This window comes from Caretta caretta, chromosome 1 (assembly GCF_965140235.1).
Source record: "Caretta caretta isolate rCarCar2 chromosome 1, rCarCar1.hap1, whole genome shotgun sequence".
In the NCBI taxonomy this organism is placed as follows: domain Eukaryota; kingdom Metazoa; phylum Chordata; order Testudines; family Cheloniidae; genus Caretta; species Caretta caretta.
Genome location: NC_134206.1, coordinates 204,509,019 through 204,527,064, shown reverse-complemented (window position 1 = coordinate 204,527,064; position 18,046 = coordinate 204,509,019). Strand labels below are relative to the sequence as shown.

Here is an 18,046-nt window from a genome sequence, read left to right as displayed (position 1 = left end):
GCCTCGGGACCAAGGTGGAATACAGGCTGGCCCACCGGGGTTGCTCACCCTCCAAAGGTGGCAGGAGGTCCCGCCACTTTGTATCGGGGTGGGACACCAGGGTGTGAGAGTGGAGGATGTGAAGTGTGAGTGTGTATAAATATTTCCGTGGCACGATTTGGAAGCTGACTGGCTGCAGTTCATGCAGCTGGCTCGCAGTGAAAGGGTGAGGGGGTTGTTGGGATCTACAGGGTAGGGGCCCAATTGAAAGGTCCGGCGGGTCTGGGGTAGAGGGTGGGCGGGGTGTGCCCTCGCGCAGGGCTCGATTGAGATAAGCCCAAGCAGCGGGCGTCAAGGTGGCCTTCACCTCCTGAAGTATGCGCCGGGGGGGGGGGGGGTACGAGGTCTGGAGAGCCCCATGCGCCCAGCGAGCGTCAGGGGATCCAGCCAGTCTCCTCGGTCGTAGTCCAGGAGGTCTCCAATTCTCATGACTTCCGCCAGAACCAAACTCTGGCGCACCGAACGGGACTCCGCTGCCTGCACACGGAGCTGGGGGTTGTGTAGCAGGGGCTCCATGAGGAGATCTGCTCCCACGGTGGCCGCCACGGACCTGGACGTTGAAAACAGTTTCCAGGTCCGGAGGAGGTCCTGGTAGAAGACCAGCAGCCTGGAGAGGTCTCGCGGAAAACCTCTCGGACAGAGATAAAAGAGCTGCCGGTCATATCGGAGCCCTTGGAAGCGGTGCAGGAAGGCGTGCGCCAATATACTCCACGTCGAACTACCTGCACTATAAAGGAGCCTCTGCAGGGCCTGGAGGTGGAAGACACGGACCTGAGTGTGCAGACACTTCAGGCCCTGCCCTCCTTCCTTCAGGGGTAGATGAAGAACCCCAACAGGGGCCCAGTGCATTCCTGACCAAAAGAACTCTAGAATCGATGTCCGGAGGTCGGTCAGGAAACCCGGGGCCGGGACCAGGATGTTGAGCCGGTACCAGAGCGTGGACAGGACTAGTTGGTTAAGCACCAGTGCTCTCCCTCGGAGGGAGAAACATCGGAGTAGCTTCATCCATTTCCGGAGCTGCCCTATCACCCCGCCTTCTAAATTTTGCCAGTTCTCCGGTGGAACAGGGTGCGTGGCAGAAAGGTAAACGCATAGGTAGAGCAGTGGGCCCACGCTCCACCGGATGGTCTGAAGCGCGGGTGGGAGGGAGCTCACCTGTCGCCAGTCCCCCACCGCCAAGCCAGAGCTCTTGACCCAGTTGACTCGGGCGGAGGAGGCTGCCGAATAGATGGCCTGGCAAGCCTCCACCCGCGCCAAGTCGCCCGGGTCCTGGACCACGAGGAGCATGTCATCGGCGTATGCCAACAGGACCAGCTGCAGCTCTGGCTCCCGCAGCACCAGCCCCGTCAACCTCCTGCGGAGGAGACAGAGGAAGGGCTCGATCGCCAGAGCGTACAGCTGGCCCAAGAGGGGGCACCCCTGCCGTACTCCTCACCTGAAGCTGACCGGTTCGGTCAGGGTCCAGTTGAGCCTAACCAGACACTTCGCAGAAGCGTACAGCACCTGGAGAAAACTCATAAACTGAGGTCCGAATCCAAACGCCTGCAGAGTGCCCAGGAGGTACCCATGGTCCACTCTATCGAACGCCTTCTCCTGATCAAGAGACAGGAGGGCGAACGACAGACCGTCTCTACGCCCGAGTTCCAAAAGATCTTGGACTAGAAATAGGTTGTCAAAAATGCTGCGACCCGGGACAGTATAGGTCTGGTCTGGGTGGATCACGTCCGCCATCACGGACCCTAGCTGCAGCGAGATTGCTTTCGCTACAATTTTGTAATCCGTGCTAAGGAGCGAGATGGGATGCCAATTTCATAAATCGCGGAGGTCCCCCTTCTTTGGCAACAAGGCGAGCACCGCTCGCCTGCACGAAAGAGGGAGGACCCCGCCCTGCAAAGACTCAGCCCAGACAGTGGCTAGGTCTGGGCCAAGAATGTCCCAGAACGCGCGGTAGAACTCCACGGTCAGCCCGTCCATGCCCGGAGATTTATTGGTGGGCATGCGATGGAGGGCTTCCGGCCAGGGTGAGAGGCAGCTCTAGTCGGTCTCGGTTGCCCACGCTGACCGTGGGGAGTTCCTCCCAGAGCACCCTGCAAGCGCCAGGATCGGTCGGATCCGGGGAGAAAAGGCTTGTGTAGAAGTCACGGGCCCTCCCACACATCTCCACCGGATCCATGAGGGGGGCGCTGTCTTCTGTTAGAAGGCAGGTGACGTGTTTCTTGGCCCCCCTCGTTTTCTCCAGGGCGTAGAAGAAACGGGAGCCGCGATCCATCTCCCGAAGGAGGCGGATGCGGGATCGAACAAGGGCACCTTGGGCCTGATGGTCCTCGAGGGCCCGGAGCTCCTCCCGCTTCTCCCAGCACACTCCGCAGAGGAACAGGTCCTTGGGGCTGGCAGCCAGACGCCTCTCCATCTCTAAGACCTCCCGTTCCAACTGCTCTATCGCTGCATTTCTCCGTCAGCTGGTGCCCCAGTTGTAGTCACGGCAGAAGAGCTTGGCGTGCACCTTCCCTAGATCCCACCATCGCCACGCCGAGGGAAAGGCACGCCGCTGCTCTTGCCAGGCCAGCCAAAACTCCCAGAAGGACGTCACGAAGCCCTCATCCTCCAACAGGCTGTTATTAAAGTGCCAGTAGGCCGGTCCCAGCCTCTCTGCATGGAGGGAGGCTGTTATGGTGGCTAGATGATGGTCGGAGAATGGGGCCAGCCGAATGTTGGAGGAGTGGGCCTGTGAAAGATGGAAAAGGGATAAATAAATACGGTCCAACCGATGTGGTGTGACCCCTGAGCGGTCCTGTTCCTCGAGGGTGGTGTCTCGTGAGAATCTAGGGTGCCGAGGCAGTCGGACACCCACTGATAGAATTGCGGCTGCTTCGGGCTCGTTGTCGGGGCATAGATGTTAACGAGGTTGACCACGAGCCCCTCCATATGGACTCAGAGATGCAGCAGGTGGCCCGGCACAGCCTCAGTGACCCCTAGCACCTCGGGCCGTAGGTTGGGGGAGAACAGGGTCGCCACTCCAGCTTTTGAATCGTGAAGTGGCTGAAGTAGACCCCGTCCCCCCACTCCAGCCGCCAGCTGTCCTCGGCGGTCGGATCCATATGGGTCTCCTGCAGGAAAACCACAGAGCACCCCCCTTCCTGAAGAGAGAGCACCTGGGACCTGCGGAGAGCCATCCTACAGCTCCTGGTGTTCAAAGTTGCAATAATGAGGGGCGTCATGCGGAGGGCTGGGGGGGTGGGGATTCCTTGTTGGCGGGGGTGTTCGCAGCCCCCGGCGGGTCGTGCAACAATCCGTGACCCATCCCGTAAGTGAGTAAATCATCACGGAAGCTGCGGGCCCGCCCGTAGGCCGCAGCACCGTGCCTTCCTTTCCCTTTACTCTCCTTTATAAGGGCCCTTGTGGCCTGGAGAGCTAGCTGTACCCTATTGCGGGAGCCACGGATGTCTTCTAAAAACTCTCGCAACGCTTTTCGCAGCTCATGGGGGGGTGGGGTTGCGATTTCCGGGTTATTCCCTGGTGGGCCTCTTGGTGCAGCCTTGTGGTCCGCTGAGGCGGGCAGGCAGGGTGCAGACCACCGACGGGACATCTGACAGGCTAAAGTTATTAGGTCCGTCTCAAGCCTTGGGGTAAAAGAGGATGGCGGAGGGAAAATTGCAGCTCCTAATGGGTTGCGGCAGGAAAATGCAAAGACTACTCCTTGGGGGGGATCCGCAAAAAACGGGAAAGAAATAACCCCAGGGGCGGCAATAGCATTGCAGGAGGAGGTGGATTGGGCAGGGACGGGGTGGGGGTGGGGGCAGAGGCGAGGCTCTGGGCTTCGGGAGGCAAGCAGCTAAGAGGTGGTGCCTCCCGAACAGATTCAAGGGTTAAGGGGGTGGGGAGGGGGCTACCAGTGATGCTGGGCGCAGGCTCTGTGGTGGATTTGGCAGCCATGGCTTCAGGTGGTGGACCACCTTCTGCAGGGTGCTCGCCCGGGAAGGCGATTAGGGGGAGGGAGCATGGGGAAAGGGGGACTGGGGTAAGGTTGCCCAGATCGAGGCCAGCCGGCAGTAGGTCATTCTCTCCCTGGGTGACCGGGGTCAAACCTAGGGCCTCGATCTCCTCATACATGGAGGAAAGGTCGTCTTCTGCCACCCCGGGGGACTCCCCTCTGGCGCCCACTACAACGGTCGCTTCGGGGTTCGCGGGGGGTTCGGGTAATATTCGGGCAGAAGGGGCTTCCTCAGGGGTCTTGGAGGGGAGGGTCTCCCGTGGAGGGGAGATTCTACCTTCCAGTGCTATTTTGTCTTCCCCTCCTGACACTGGCGGATGGATCTCACTCGTGGGCATAGCGGAAGGCTCAGTATCAGTGCCTCCCTTCCTGGTCTTCCGGGGGGCCTCCGCATCGGATGGGTGCAGCGGAGCTCGAGCCTTCCGCTTGCCTCGCTTCCCCTAGACTAAGGTCCAGCCCTCCATAGCATCGTCTGGGGGCTGGTTAGCAGGGGTCGTGTCGGGGGGCAGAAATGATGGTTCAGGGGCTCGGGGGGTAACGGTGAGGCAGCATAAGGGGGGGGCGGTTCTCCTTGGGGTGGGCCCTCTCCTATGCCCGGTAATATCTTTGCTGCACCCTCCTCCATAGGCTCTGCTAGATTCTTAACAGCAAGGGCGGGGCTCCCTCGCTCGTCTGTGCACTGTAGGGGAGATGTCTCTTGGGCCCGGGCAGGAGCAGCGGTGGATTGAGCAGGAGGAGAGGTGGTTTCAGATGTCGGGCAGCCAGGGGTGTTGGCAACGATGGAGCCGATGTCCTGCCAGGTCTCGGGGGTCTCGGGTGCCCCTCCCCGCCGGGCCAAGGGGCAGTCTCTTCGGACATGCCCCGCTGATCGGCAGAGGTAGCACCGGGCCTCTCCTATGGAATAGTAGACCCGATAGCGGGCTCCCTGGTAGGGGACTAGGAAGGACCCTTCGAGCGCCTCTCCATCACGTGCCACCGGTGGCGGTAGAAGCTGCACTTGCCAGCGGAACAAAAGGACGTGACGGAGGGTGGGGTCTTTGCAGCCCAACGCGAGAGGGCTGATGACAGAAATGGGTTTCCCCAGGGTGGAGAGAGCGGGTAACAGGGCGGCATTGGGTACAAAAGGAGGGACAGAGGTCAGAATTAGGCGGACGCCCAGGTCTTCTAGCGGCTCCAGGGGGACAAACACCCGCCCCCCCACCGCCAGGCCTTTCTCCACCGCCTCCTGGGCAGCAGCCTCCAATGCTAAGAAAAAGACGACCTTTCCGTACATTTTGGAGGCTGCCACAATAGCCGTGGGTCCTACCACCCTCGCCAAGGCCTGCACATATGTCTCCACGTGGGGCGAGGCGGGCACCAGGAGGCAACGGACGCCGTGCTTCCTGGTCATGGTGGGAAAGGGGCCCCAGCCGCTATTGATGGTAGCAGAGGCGGTGGGTGGGCGAGATGATGAGGCGGCAGGCGGGCGGGGGGCTGCCACCACCCGGGCATACGCCCTGGGGGCCGGGGGAGGGATGCTTGCAGAGCTGGTGGAGGGAACAGCGGGGAGGGATGCCATGGTCAATGACGAGGCCACAGCGGTGGGGGCAGCCTCTGCCATGGAGGACTAGGTGGTTGTGGCGAGGCCCTTCCCCTTCTTCGCACCCTGGCCTTTCCGGCTAACTGGGGGGGCTTTCCTAGAATCTGGGGGGGCGGAGGGCGTAGCAGCGGTAATAGTCGCCCCGGTGCCTCCAGCTGCCGATGCCCCAGCGGGGGCGGTGGCAGGTGTTTTGGCAGCAGTGGTGGGGAGGGGGGCTTGGGGGTTGGGCAGGGGGTAGGTGCGGGAGGGGCAACTGAGATTGTTAGCGGGGCCTCACCCCTCTCATTCCCCGCCATTGTGAGCAGGGCGAGATGGGGAGACACCAGAAGGAGGAGGGGGGATGGGGGAAGCAGATTAACCGGGTGGGGGGGGCAAATGGGTCGGACTGGACAGAGGAAGGAAACAGGAGTTGGGGTCAGGTAGTAGGGGCAAACTGTGGGGTGGGCAGTCCGGGGAGGGGGAACGCGGACCCACGCACATTTATCTAAAGAGTCTCATTTGGTCGGCTGTTGTGTCTGGTCCGGATGATGGAATTCAAAGCAAGCAGTTGAGGCTAGAGGCAGACGGCAGGTTGCCAGCAGGGACGGATGGCGGGGGGGGCTGTGACGGTTGTAGTAGTGTTGGGGGGGGTCACCAATGGATTGGGGGGCAGCTCCGTGCCACACCCCCTGTGCCCCTACAACGCAGGTAAGACACAGTCAAACTCCCCCCACACGAGAGTACAGTTCAAAAGTTACTCAGTCTTACGGCCCCCTCCACGATGATTTGTAGCTTCCCTGGGTGATATCTCTGTCAGCTGTTTTCTCTCCCTGTCTTTGTGGAGCATTCCAAAAATGCCAAGCAAAGATAAGAAGATGATTAATTACGGATCCACAAACGAACAGCAAAACGGTTGGGTCTGGGGGTGTCCACTCCCCTCCTCCGGGGAGCGGGTCACCAGTCCTCCCCCCCTCCTCCGGGGGTTGCAGCTGAAGCAATAGCAGCATCTGAGGGCAGGTGTGGGGGGGCTGGCAGGCAAGCTGGCAGCCGACCAGCACTCGAACGGCAGCAAAAAAAAACCAGCAAAAAAAACAAAACGAAGAAAAAGCGTCTGGCCCGGTCAGGGGGGGAACTAAAGCAGGGGCAAAAAGCAAGGAAAGCCCAGGCCAGAGGGCAGCAGGAGAGTGTTAGAAGGGAAGAAAGTTTGCTATAAATTAATTAAAGCACTTGAAGCCAATTAAAGCACCTGAAGCCAGTCACATGTTAAAACCCCCCTACTTCATTCAGACAAGAGAAGGAGTTGAAGCAGAGTGGATTGGTGTTGGAGCAGAGAGCAGTTTGGAGGGAAGCAGAGGAGAGTTTGGAGAAGTACTGCAGTGGGCAAAGAAGACCAAGACCCTAGGTAAAGGGACACCTGATTTGTGGAGAGGGAGGGCAGGAAAGAGAAGTAGCCCAGGGGAAAGACCCGCTAGTTCTGGTGGTTTACTGCTATCCCTAGGGCCCCTGGGCTGGGACCCGGAGTAATGACAGCATTGTGAGCTCAGAGGTTCCATGAGTGGCAGTATACAGAGGACAAGACGCCTCGATCACAATTGTTTAACCTGATCCACCTGACCTGGAAATGGCTGTGCCCTGAGGCCCTCAGCTCTGAGAAGATGATGGAGCTCCAGGTATTGGACCAGTATGTGGGGGGGCTACCACCAGGCCTCCAGGCTTGGGTTGGCCAGAATGACCCCTCCACCTATGATGAGTTGGTCTCCCTTGTGGAAAGACAGCTGGCAGCCTGCGACCTGTTCCAGACCCCAGGGGGTGAGACATGGCAAACCAGGAAGCCAGTCCCAAATCCAAGGCCCCAGACTATCGAGAACTCCAGGAGAATCATAACTGGGAGGAAAGACACTAAGGAATGGGCTGAGGCCAAGAAGGGACCTGGGGGTTTGGGAACGGGGCGGGGGGGGGGCTGGCCAAATAACCCCAGGCAGAGGGTGGCAACCAGAATAAGGGGGCGGCATTACGAGTGTGGGAAATTGGGGCATATAGCAGCCCAATGTCCCAACGGGAAAGAGCCTATACAATGTAATCTGGGGGATCACAGGGAGCAATGTGGCCTAATCGGCCTGGTAGGGGTCGCAATGACCTCACATGGGTATACCAGATCAGTAAATATGAATGGTATTGAGACTATAGCATTAATAGATTCCGAGAGTGCTGTCACTCTGGTCTCGGGGAAGTTGGTGGGGCAAGACCAACTAACCCAAGCCAAAAACACAGGGGTAATGTGCATTCATGGCACCGTAAATTTCTACCTCACAATCCCAGTATGGATTGAGATCCAGGGGCATACTACCAGGGTGAATGCAGGAGTGGTCCCCAGGCTCCCCTACCCTGTCTTAATTAGTAGGGACTTCCCCGGGTTTGAGAGCTTATTCCCCCCAATAGAGCCAGGGGAGGGTAGCAACCCCCGGGTTCAGACGGAGGCACCTACAGATAGCCTCACCCCAATGTTTGCCGAATTTGCCCCAGAGTTATTCTCATCCCCCAGAAAACCCTGAAATTCTAGGTGGGAAAGCAGGGCCGATAAAAGATTGAGGACCAGGATTCTAGCAGAGAACCAGAAAACCTCCCTTGTTGGTAGGTGAACCCGTTCAGGAGGCCAGGAGATAATTCCAGCCAGTGAGTACTCGGAGGCGGTTCCTAGTCCAAGTGTGGGCAACCCAGGGGGCGGAATAGAAACAGGCCCCCTGGAATTAGGTCAGATTGGTACCGCACGTGAGAATTTCGGGCAGGACCAAGCCAATGACCCGCTATATGCAAATGTAAGGGAGGAGGTAGTGGAAGTAAATGGTGTACCCATGGAAGGAAAGACCAATGGCCCAAGGCCATATTATATGCTAAAACGCAAACTGTTGTACAGGATAGCGCAAATATGAGGGGAAGAAGTAGAGCAACCCTTAGTCCCACGGAAACACAAAAGGACAGTACTAGAGGTAGCTCACAGTCATCTATTTGGGGGACATCTAGGAATAGACAAGACACTGGATAGAATCCTAAGAAGGTTTTATTGGCCAGGAATACATGCAGAGGTCCAGCACTATTGTGCCTCCTGCCCTGAATGCCAGTTACATAGCCCCCGACCTCACTTGTGGGCCCTGTTAGTACCTTTGCCTATTATTGAAGTCCCTTGTAAGAGGATAGCCATGGACATAGTGGGCCCACTGGAAGGATCGGCACGGGTCCACCAAAACGTACTAGTCATCCTTGACTACACCACGCAGTATCCAGAATCCATTCCTTTAAGAAACCCCACATCCAAGGCAATAGCAAAAGAACAACTCCAGGTTCATCCCTAAGGTGATCCTGACAGACAAAGGAACCCCTTTCATGTCAAAATTAATGAAAGACTTATGTACCCTACTCCGCATCCAGGCCATACGGACCTCAGTCTACCATCCACAAACAGATAGACTGGTCGAGCGGTTTAACCATACCCTTAAAAGTACAGTCCGGAAGGTGGTAGCTCAGGATGGAAAAGACTGGGATACCCTTCTACTGTATCTAATGTTTGCTATACAGGAAGTCCTCCAGGTGTCCACTGGTTTCTCTCCCTTTGAACTACTATACGGACACCACCCACGCGGAATATTAGATATTGCCAATGAAGATTAGGAAGAACAACCCAACCCTAGAAAGAATGTCATTGAGCACGTGACACAGATGAGAGAGCGAATAACTTGAGTAACCCCTATAGTACGAGAACATTTGGAAAAAGCACAAGAGGCCCAGCGGACATATTACAACCGTCAGGCAAAAGTACGGAGATTTCAGCCGGGGGAACGGGTGATGGTGCTAGTGCCGACAGCAGAAAGCAAACTCCTAGCCTGCTGGCATGGACCAGATGAGATAGTGGAAGCCATTGCAGAGGTGGACTATAAGGTCAGACAACGAGACCGCCGAAGGCCAGAGCAAATCTATCACATCAACTTACTGAAGCCCTGGCATGACCGAGAGACGTGCCTGGTCATTCGGGGAGCTCCACGCCAGACAGACGACCCACAGGGGCAGGTGAAGATATCTCCTGAGTTAACCCCAGAACAACGAACAGAGGTCATTGATTTGAGCCAACGGAACCAGGATGTGTTCTGTACACAGCCAGGCCGTACGACACTGGTCCAACATCATATTGTCACCAGGCCTGGAGTAAGGGTGACGATAAGACTGTACTGGATACCGGAAGCTAAAAGGGAAGAAATTAGGACAGACGTAAAGAAGATGCTGGAACTCGGGGTTATTGAAGAATCCCACAGCCAGTGATCCAGCCCTATCATCCTAGACCCCTAGCCTAATGGCACCCTGAGTTTTGTAACGACTTCTGGAAGTTGAATGAAGTATCCCAATTCGAGGCCTATCCGATACTACGCATTGACAAGCTAGTTGATCAGTTAGGCAAGACCCGATACATAACCACCCTGGACCTGACCAAAGGATATTGGCAAATTCCCCTGGCCGAGAATGCCAAGGAAAAGACTGCCTTCTCTACACCCGATGGCCTGTTCCAGTACACTGTCCTCCCTTTCGGACTCCATGGGGCCCCTGCAATATTCCAACAACTTATGGAAAAATTGCTGTGACACTATGCCAAGTAGACGACACAGTCATCCATAGCCCTGACTGGGAAACGCACCTAAGAAAAGTAGAAGCGGTGTTAGATGCCCTGTGGAAGGCCAGCTCCACTACCAACCCTCTCAAGTGTGTGATAGGACTAGATGAGGCCAGATACCTCGGGTATGTAGTAGGGAGAGGTTTGGTGAAACCCCAATGAAATAAAGTGGAGGCAATACAAGGTTGGCCTTGACCAGTCCGAAAAAAGCAGGTCAGAGCATTTGTAGGGATAGTAGGATACTATCCGAGATTCATCCCTCATTTCGCCACAAGAGCAGGGCCATTGACGGATTTGATAAAGGCACGGGGCCCCGAGATAGTAAAGTGGACTGATGCGGCAGAAGGAGCATTTGCAGATTTAAGGACAGCCTTTTGCTGCCATCCAGTACTCATAGCCCCAGACTTCGAGAAGGAATTCATCCTACAAACAGATGCCTCAGAAGTAGGGCTAGGAACCGTTCTTTCACAGATGGTAGGGGAAGAGGAACACCCGATCTTGTACCTCAGCCGGAAACTCCTCCCCAGGGAACAAAAGTACGCCGCCGTTGAAAAGGAATGTCTGGCGGTAAAATGGGTTATGGAGACTCTCCGCTTCTACCTACTGGGGCGGCAGTTTACCCTCGTGACAGACCACACCCCACTCCAGTGGATGCACCGAAACAAGGAGAAGAACGTGTAAGCAGTGTCAGGATGAGCTCCATCCTGACATGTGGTGGTGAGGTGTGGCAAGTTGTGGAAAAGAACTTCAGGGGCCGATCTCATTTGCATAGGCACACCCACCCCGCCTAGAATGAGGCCATACCTGCCCAAATGGTCACTTTGGCTACTGTGGGATCCCCAGTGTCTCTGTTATTGGGGCAGGAAGAATAAATTGTTATTACCCTGATTATGGGAACTGTACTTTGCCTTTTGTTATGATGGAGGGACTCACCATCAACTAAGTGGCACTCGCTAGGCAAGGGTCATGGGTTCCAAAACTCTGTGAATTGAGAGAGGCTGGGGACAAGTATTAATACTTGGTGGCATGGGTCCCTTGGTGAGGGCCTTACATGCTAATTGCACTTCCTCCTCTCTCCACTGTGGAATATCAGAGCTAATTTTGATTTCATTAGAAGTCTAGTTACAGGCGCTGAGTTCACTTTGGGCTAACAGTGCACCAGCACTGAGGCTCCCCTACTACAAGCTGAATTCACCAAAGAGCTGAAATCACTGAGCGTTGTGTTAAGTAGTGGGGGAGCCTGAAGATATAGTGTGGAGCAATTTGCGGGACGGCTGGCGTGCCTTGTGGACAGGCTCGTGGAACAGTTCGTGGGACGGCGGGAGCTACTTGTGAGCCGCGGAGCGGAGCTGAGCAAAGGAGTTCGTGGGGCAGCTGGCGGAGCGAAGGCCTATGGAGCTGTGGGGCGGTCAGCTTCGGATCATGTAAGGTGCCTCTTACCCCCGTCCCATCTCCACCCAGGTTGGGAGGTAAAGCTCCGCAGATAAACTTTCGAACTCTGGGGCTGCCCTGACAAGGGACAGAGACTTTTGGATCATTGGACTTTTGGGACTTTGGGTGATTTGGGGTTGCTGGACTCAAGAACCAAAAGGAAAGGGGCATGTCCCAATTTGCTTGGGGTGGGGTTTTTTTGCTCATGGGTTGTGTTATGAATCCTGTTGGTGGTGTTTCCCCAACATAATGCCACATTGTTTCTCTCTGTTATTAAAAGGCTTTTTGCTACACTCAGACTATGTGCTTGCGAGAGGGGAAGTATTGCCTCTTGGAGGCGCCCAGCGGGGGTGGTATATATTTGTCCCAGGTCACTGGGTGGGAGCTCGAGCCGGTTTGCATTGTATTATTGGAATGGATCCCCTAGATATTGAACCCGGCCCTTGTTGCTGCCAACTCTGACGGGCAGAAGGGTTACAAACGCAAGAGTGACTAGGTGGTTCCTATCCCTGCAGTCCTTCCATTTCCGGGTACAGCATAGGGCCGGAAGCCAACATTGCAATGCTGATGGCCTATCACGACAGCACCGCCTCTCATCCCAAGTAGCCCAACCCGTTGTAGCCCAACGGTGTTGAGCGGGGGGCGGGGAGATATGTGATACAGCATGGCCAGCGGGCAGCAGGAGAGTGTTAGAAGGGAGCCTTATTCCCTGTAGAGGGAAGAAAGTTTGCTATAAATTAATTAAAGCACCTGAAGCCAGTCACATGATAAACCCCCCTGCTTCAATCAGACAAGAGGAGGAGTTGAAGCAGAGTGGATTGGTGTTGGAGCAGAGAGCAGTTTGGAGGGAAGCAGAGCAGAGTTTGGAGAAGTACTGCAGTGGGCTAAGAAGACCAAGACCCTAGGTAAAGGGACACCTGTTGTGTGCAGAAGGAGGGCAGGAAGCCCCACAAGTTGAAGGGCAGGAGAGGGAAGTAGCCCATGGGAAGGAACTGCTAGTTCAAGCGGTTTACCTGGTCCCTGGTCTGGGACCCAGAATAGAGGGCAGGCCCGGGTCCCTGTCTCTCCACTCCCCTCCTCTAGGACACTAGTGGGGCAGTTAATGCCACAGTTCAGGGGCAAGAAACGGTGCCCTGAACCCTCCCCAAGAAGAGAGAGCCCAAGACCCATCATAGTAGTGCCGGCAATTTGCCACAACAGTTCAAATAAGAATGATTTTACAATAGTAAGGTAACTGAAAAATTAAAGTTCCTGAATCAACTTTTAAGTTAGCTATATAAGGCACAATTGTATGGCCGATACGGCATAAAAAACTAGGGACAGAAAATGCTCTATGTGCAGCACAGCCAAGTTAACCTCGTTATGGGTAAAAGGCACTATAGCTAATGCACAGATAGAATAGATGGCCTAAGTGCTTAAACAACTAATGGCATAAGGCACATTTATAAAAGAATGGACACACACATATGCACAGTGCATCTAAATGTGTACACTCAGACTTAATTAAATATGTTTATTATGCATTAAAAGTAGCCAGCTTTCAATCCTTCTGAGCTTTCTTCATATCCAGCCTTTTTATTTTTTTTCCCCCAAAAACGGTTGTGGAGGTACTTTTCAATAACTTGTATTTTCATGCCAGCTTTCATGGTTCATCTGGCTTTTGAGTCCTTGGGTGGGTGGAGGAACTTTTCTAATCTTTTAGAAAAGGAATAGTGACCGGGTTTTTTCACTCTCTCATATCTCAAGTGGATGAAGGGATTTTGCTCAGTCTTTTTTGGGGAAAAAAGTCACTTTTGGCCTGAGACTGCCCATGGAGAATTTCAAGCCCACAGATTCTGCTACCCTGATTCATGCTGAAGAGACTCTCACACTGTGGGTAGCCCCATTAGTTTAAATTAGATTATTTGAGTAGTAAAATATTATTCGGCCAGAGTAAGTGTGCAAGAATCTGACCCCAAACCTTTCTGAAAGTTTGGAGCATGTCAAAATGGGATTATCATTGCACACAAGAAACTATCTTGCACCTGTACCAGATGCTGCTAAGCAAGAGCTGTGATGTAGCTCTTTTGCATGTTAATACAGAAAGTAGCAATACATCTCCTCAGTCACACTAGCTTCACAAAGGAAGTACAGATGCAGTGACCTCAGAATTCCAATTTCATTGCATCCTCCATCAGGGGCATCTTCCAGATGGGGCAGAGTCCAATTCAGGATCTCTTCTGTTTCATATGCCCGTTCTGGGTAGTAACATGAGAGGACTCTGTGCTTGTAAAATTAAATGGGCTCTTTATTAAGAGAATAATTTAAAGAGGTGCTGCAACGGCAGCTAGCATTCCAGCCATGTGCACCCAGACAGGCTTCCAGGTGTCTCCTCCAAACTCTTCCCTCCTGCAACCTGTACTCCTCCCTCCAAGTTCCATGCAGATTGCTACAGATCATTCCAGGGTGGTACAGAAATCCACTTCCAATATTATTATTTCAACATTTTTATTGCAGTAGAGCTCAAAGGCTCCAGTCAGAATTGGAGTTTCATTGTGCTAGATGCTGTACATATCCATAGCATAACATAGTCCCTGCCACGATTGAGGTTCTCCTTCTCCCAGGCATTGAACCTAGAGCCTATTCCAGGTGGATACAGAAATCCAGTTCTGTTTTTTTTTTCTTAGCCTATGTCAGTAAACTGAGAACACACAGGACAGTCCCAAGGAAATCCCAGAGTGAAGTTAATGTCCACATGGCATATCTTTAGGGAATACCTGTAAGTGATTTGAATTTACTCAGCATTTAAGAGGGGAGGCAATGAATGGAAAAAAATGTTCCTCCATTTACTTGCTTGATATTAACCCACTTTTCTTTTCTTTTTTTAAAAGCTGTAATAAGAAAATAGTTTGAAATGGTGCTATCTCTATATTAGTAAGAATCCCCCCCCCCCCCCACAGCCTCAGCATAACTTCCTGGGGGGTCACAGGACCAGCATGGTTTTCCCAACATACACATCTAGTTGCATTTAAAATAAAGGATTTTTAAAGAGTTGTTACCACCTCACCAAAGCCTTCAAGAGACATTCTATTTAAAGATGGTGTGGCTGCTACAGCATGTCATACCTGATGTTATTTCTCTTCCCCCTGCTTCTATTACTGGGAGGTTGGCATTGAAACAAAACCTTTCGTTTAGAATTATTGCTTTAGATCCCCACCTGAGGGCCAAGTCGTTGTTTGTATGAGATGCAAGGATCTTTTAAGAATCCTTGCCACTGTAAGCAAAGCTTGGGGTGTTAGCTCTAGTCTTGTAGCCAAATCCAAGTATCAGGTAACTACATTGTGCCTCCCTCCACCCTGTAGTTTCAGTTGCGAAAGGGATTTACTTCCTTACTAAACTAATGTGCACTGTTGCTGTCAGTGATTAAAGAGGTGCCACATTCCGTCACAGAGCTGGCTGCATTTCAGTGGAGGGAGAAGTGATTTCTGTGTATTGGCTGTGTACCTTTTTAAGTCTGAAGCACTATGAAGGTCCTTTGGGAAAAGATGGCACTCCAGTACATAACGACAAGGTTGTTATGCTCGATTTGTGACCTCAGAATGGGCTGCCACGGAGACAAGTGTAAGGGGGCATCATGGTCCAAATGACACGACATGGGCAGATGAACCAGGACTCCTGGATTCTGATCCTCGCTCTACCACAGAGTTGTTTCTTCAAGGTCACACAATCACTTTGCTGCTTTTTCCTCAGCTGGGAAAAGATGCCTTCTTTTGTGAAAGGTTTTGAGACTAACAGGTGGGGGATAAGCAGCTGGAGCCAGTAAAGTCTTAGGGGGAAAGTTGCTGGTGCCATGGAAATACCTTTCAGTAACAAAACAAAGAAGAGGCAGGGAGGTGTGGGACACCTCCTGAAAAAAAAATGTTTGCAAGCAGAATTTTCTTAACAGAATGGGCCCAGCTGGTCCTTGGTGATATTGTGTGCTACAGGCAATGGAGTTCCAACAAGGATGAATGTAGCCCAGTGTTTCAAACATTTCCTGGGGGCATCAGCATCTCTGTATCTACAGTCAGCATTCCTGAGTCTCCCACTGGCCTCCACTGTAGTGACACTAGCAGAGCTGGCCCTTTGTGCTGGAGTTCATAATGCAGAACTTTACTGGCTGATATGAGAAATCCAATCAGCCCTACTGCTATCTTTGTTGTATCGATGGGGAAATTATTCCCCCTTTGCTCAGTAACTTCCCCCACACCACTGGGTAAGAGCCCGGAGCAGCAGTGAGCCCTGCATAGTCCAAACACCCATGATCTGAGACGTACATTCGATGATGTGTCCATATTTCTATAATATGTATAAAATGGTCTGGCTGGCAACACTAGGGGGCAGAGGTGAGATCTTTTCTGCTCTGAGCGCTGTCCTATAAGGCATTGCTTGTTTAAGTGCAGTCGCATTTAGTTGGAGCTGCAGGAGAGAGAGCGACAGAGAGATTCTCTGTGTTTACAGCCAGCGCAGGCTACGACAAGCATCTAACTGCCCCCCCCCTTTCTCCATCACTTGAAGGAGAGAGTGTGAGGTTATTTGGGAATCTGGCCGTCGTGGGTCAGCTTTCTCTGCACTGGATTGTCCGAGCTGTTAGAACACAGCCCGGGGAGAAAGAAAGGAGACAAGAATCCCATCTTATTTTTTAAAAAGAGAGAGCGAGAGAGCAGGAGAGCGAGAAAGAAAGAGAGACTGACAGACAGACAGAAGCATGAGGACCTACTGGCTGCACAGCATCTGGGTGCTGGGATTCTTCCTGTCCCTCTTCTCCTTGCAAGGTAGGTGATGAGTTCATTTCTTAATGCCTCCCCCAACCCCCTTGTTTGATTTGGGGCTGATGAACTGAGGACGAGTTGGAACATGGAGATGTATCTATTTAAATTCATCCTCCACCTCCTTCAGGAAATAAAAGCCAAGGAGAGATTATTGCTGGTGAATCCTCTGTTTAGAGGACACCTCCTGTGCCTGACTTGCTGTTGGGTTTGTGTTCTTTGCAGGGGACTGCTGGGAGTGGGGGAATCAGCAAAGGAAGGGGCTGGATGGAGCTGGGTGTCCCTGTTCTACTTCCATACGCAGCCTGCGTTGCTTGGCACTTTGGGTTACTAGTGCTGATGCGCCTTTCTGTGGAAATCTCTGTTAAGTTTTTAGAAGGGCCCTTTTTGGTTCTTTGGTATGTCCACACAAACACTGCCTCCTCCCCACCCTCAGAAAAAAAAGTGGGGGAGGCAGAGATGGGAGAAGGAAATGCTCTGGGTATTAGGTTTTGCTAAGTGGGGAACTGTCAGCTGGGTTTCGTGCTTATAGAGCTAAGTGTAAGTAGGATGTAGTTTGAAAGGACGAGAGACATTTTTGGTTGGTTTAGACAGGTTTTCTGTAAACAAGGGTTAAGAGTGAATGCATACTGTACAGTATGTACAAACTAATACACACACTCTGCCCCCCTACACGGACTTGCATTTCATACACAAGAAACACACTCACTCAAACATGCTAATAATCACACATACCCACATGCCCATAAATATAACATACAGTGTGTGTAAACTCACTCCAGCTTCCTGTGCCACACACACACTTCTATCTCCCCGTCACATGCAATTCCTATAGTGTCACACCCCTGCATATGCTCACTTCCATAGTCCTCTCTCTCACTCGCGTACACACACACACTCGTGATCCATCTCACCACCACTGTTGGTTTGTGCACATGCTTATCTACCAGGCGGCACCCCTCTTGCACACACACATACATGCTCTTTATTATCTGTATGTCTGGCCTACTCTCTGTCATATGCTGCCTCACTCGCACTTGATCTCACACACACACACACACGATCTCTTGCTCTGGGTCTCTCTCTCTCACACACACCTTCTCTGTCACACTCTGACACCCTGTCCTGCTTATGTATACATTGTCCCTCTTTTCTCCCTAGCTCACACTTGTGCACACGCTGTCCCTCTGTCTCACACATTGTATCAAGCACCCACAGAAACCCCACACCAACTCCCTCCCTTCTGCACACTTTCTCTCAGACATACTAACACAGTCTCTCACATTCACAGGCTCACTCTTTCCCCACCCCTGTTGCATGCCCTTGCTCCCATACGCCTCCCCTCTCTCTGCTGCACACGTTATCTGACTGTTCTCTCTCACACTCTCTCTCACTCACTGTGTCACACATCCATGCTCTCACAGATTTTCTCTCAGCCTCACACTTTCTCAGCTCTGGACTGGGAAACAGGCACTTTCTTCTCCCCATGTGCCCGTTTCTGAGGGAGGAGGGAGAATTTTTCAACACTCACATGCATTCCCCTCCCCCCCCCCAATAAATGCGTAGCCATTGTGAGCAGTGCA

The 18,046-nt window shown here is 53.0% G+C and overlaps 1 protein-coding gene across 1 annotated transcript in view; it reads left to right on the top strand.

Moving 5' to 3' along the window:
* The first annotated feature begins 16,075 nt into the window (after positions 1-16,075).
* The window catches only part of LSAMP (limbic system associated membrane protein), a 1,345,674-nt gene continuing 1,343,703 nt past the window's right edge, over positions 16,076-18,046 (top strand). Inside the window, exon 1 of the mRNA XM_075118876.1 lies at positions 16,076-16,469. Within this exon, the coding sequence (XP_074974977.1) occupies positions 16,403-16,469 (67 nt within the window). The 5' untranslated portion in view covers positions 16,076-16,402. The remainder of the gene's footprint in view (positions 16,470-18,046) is intronic.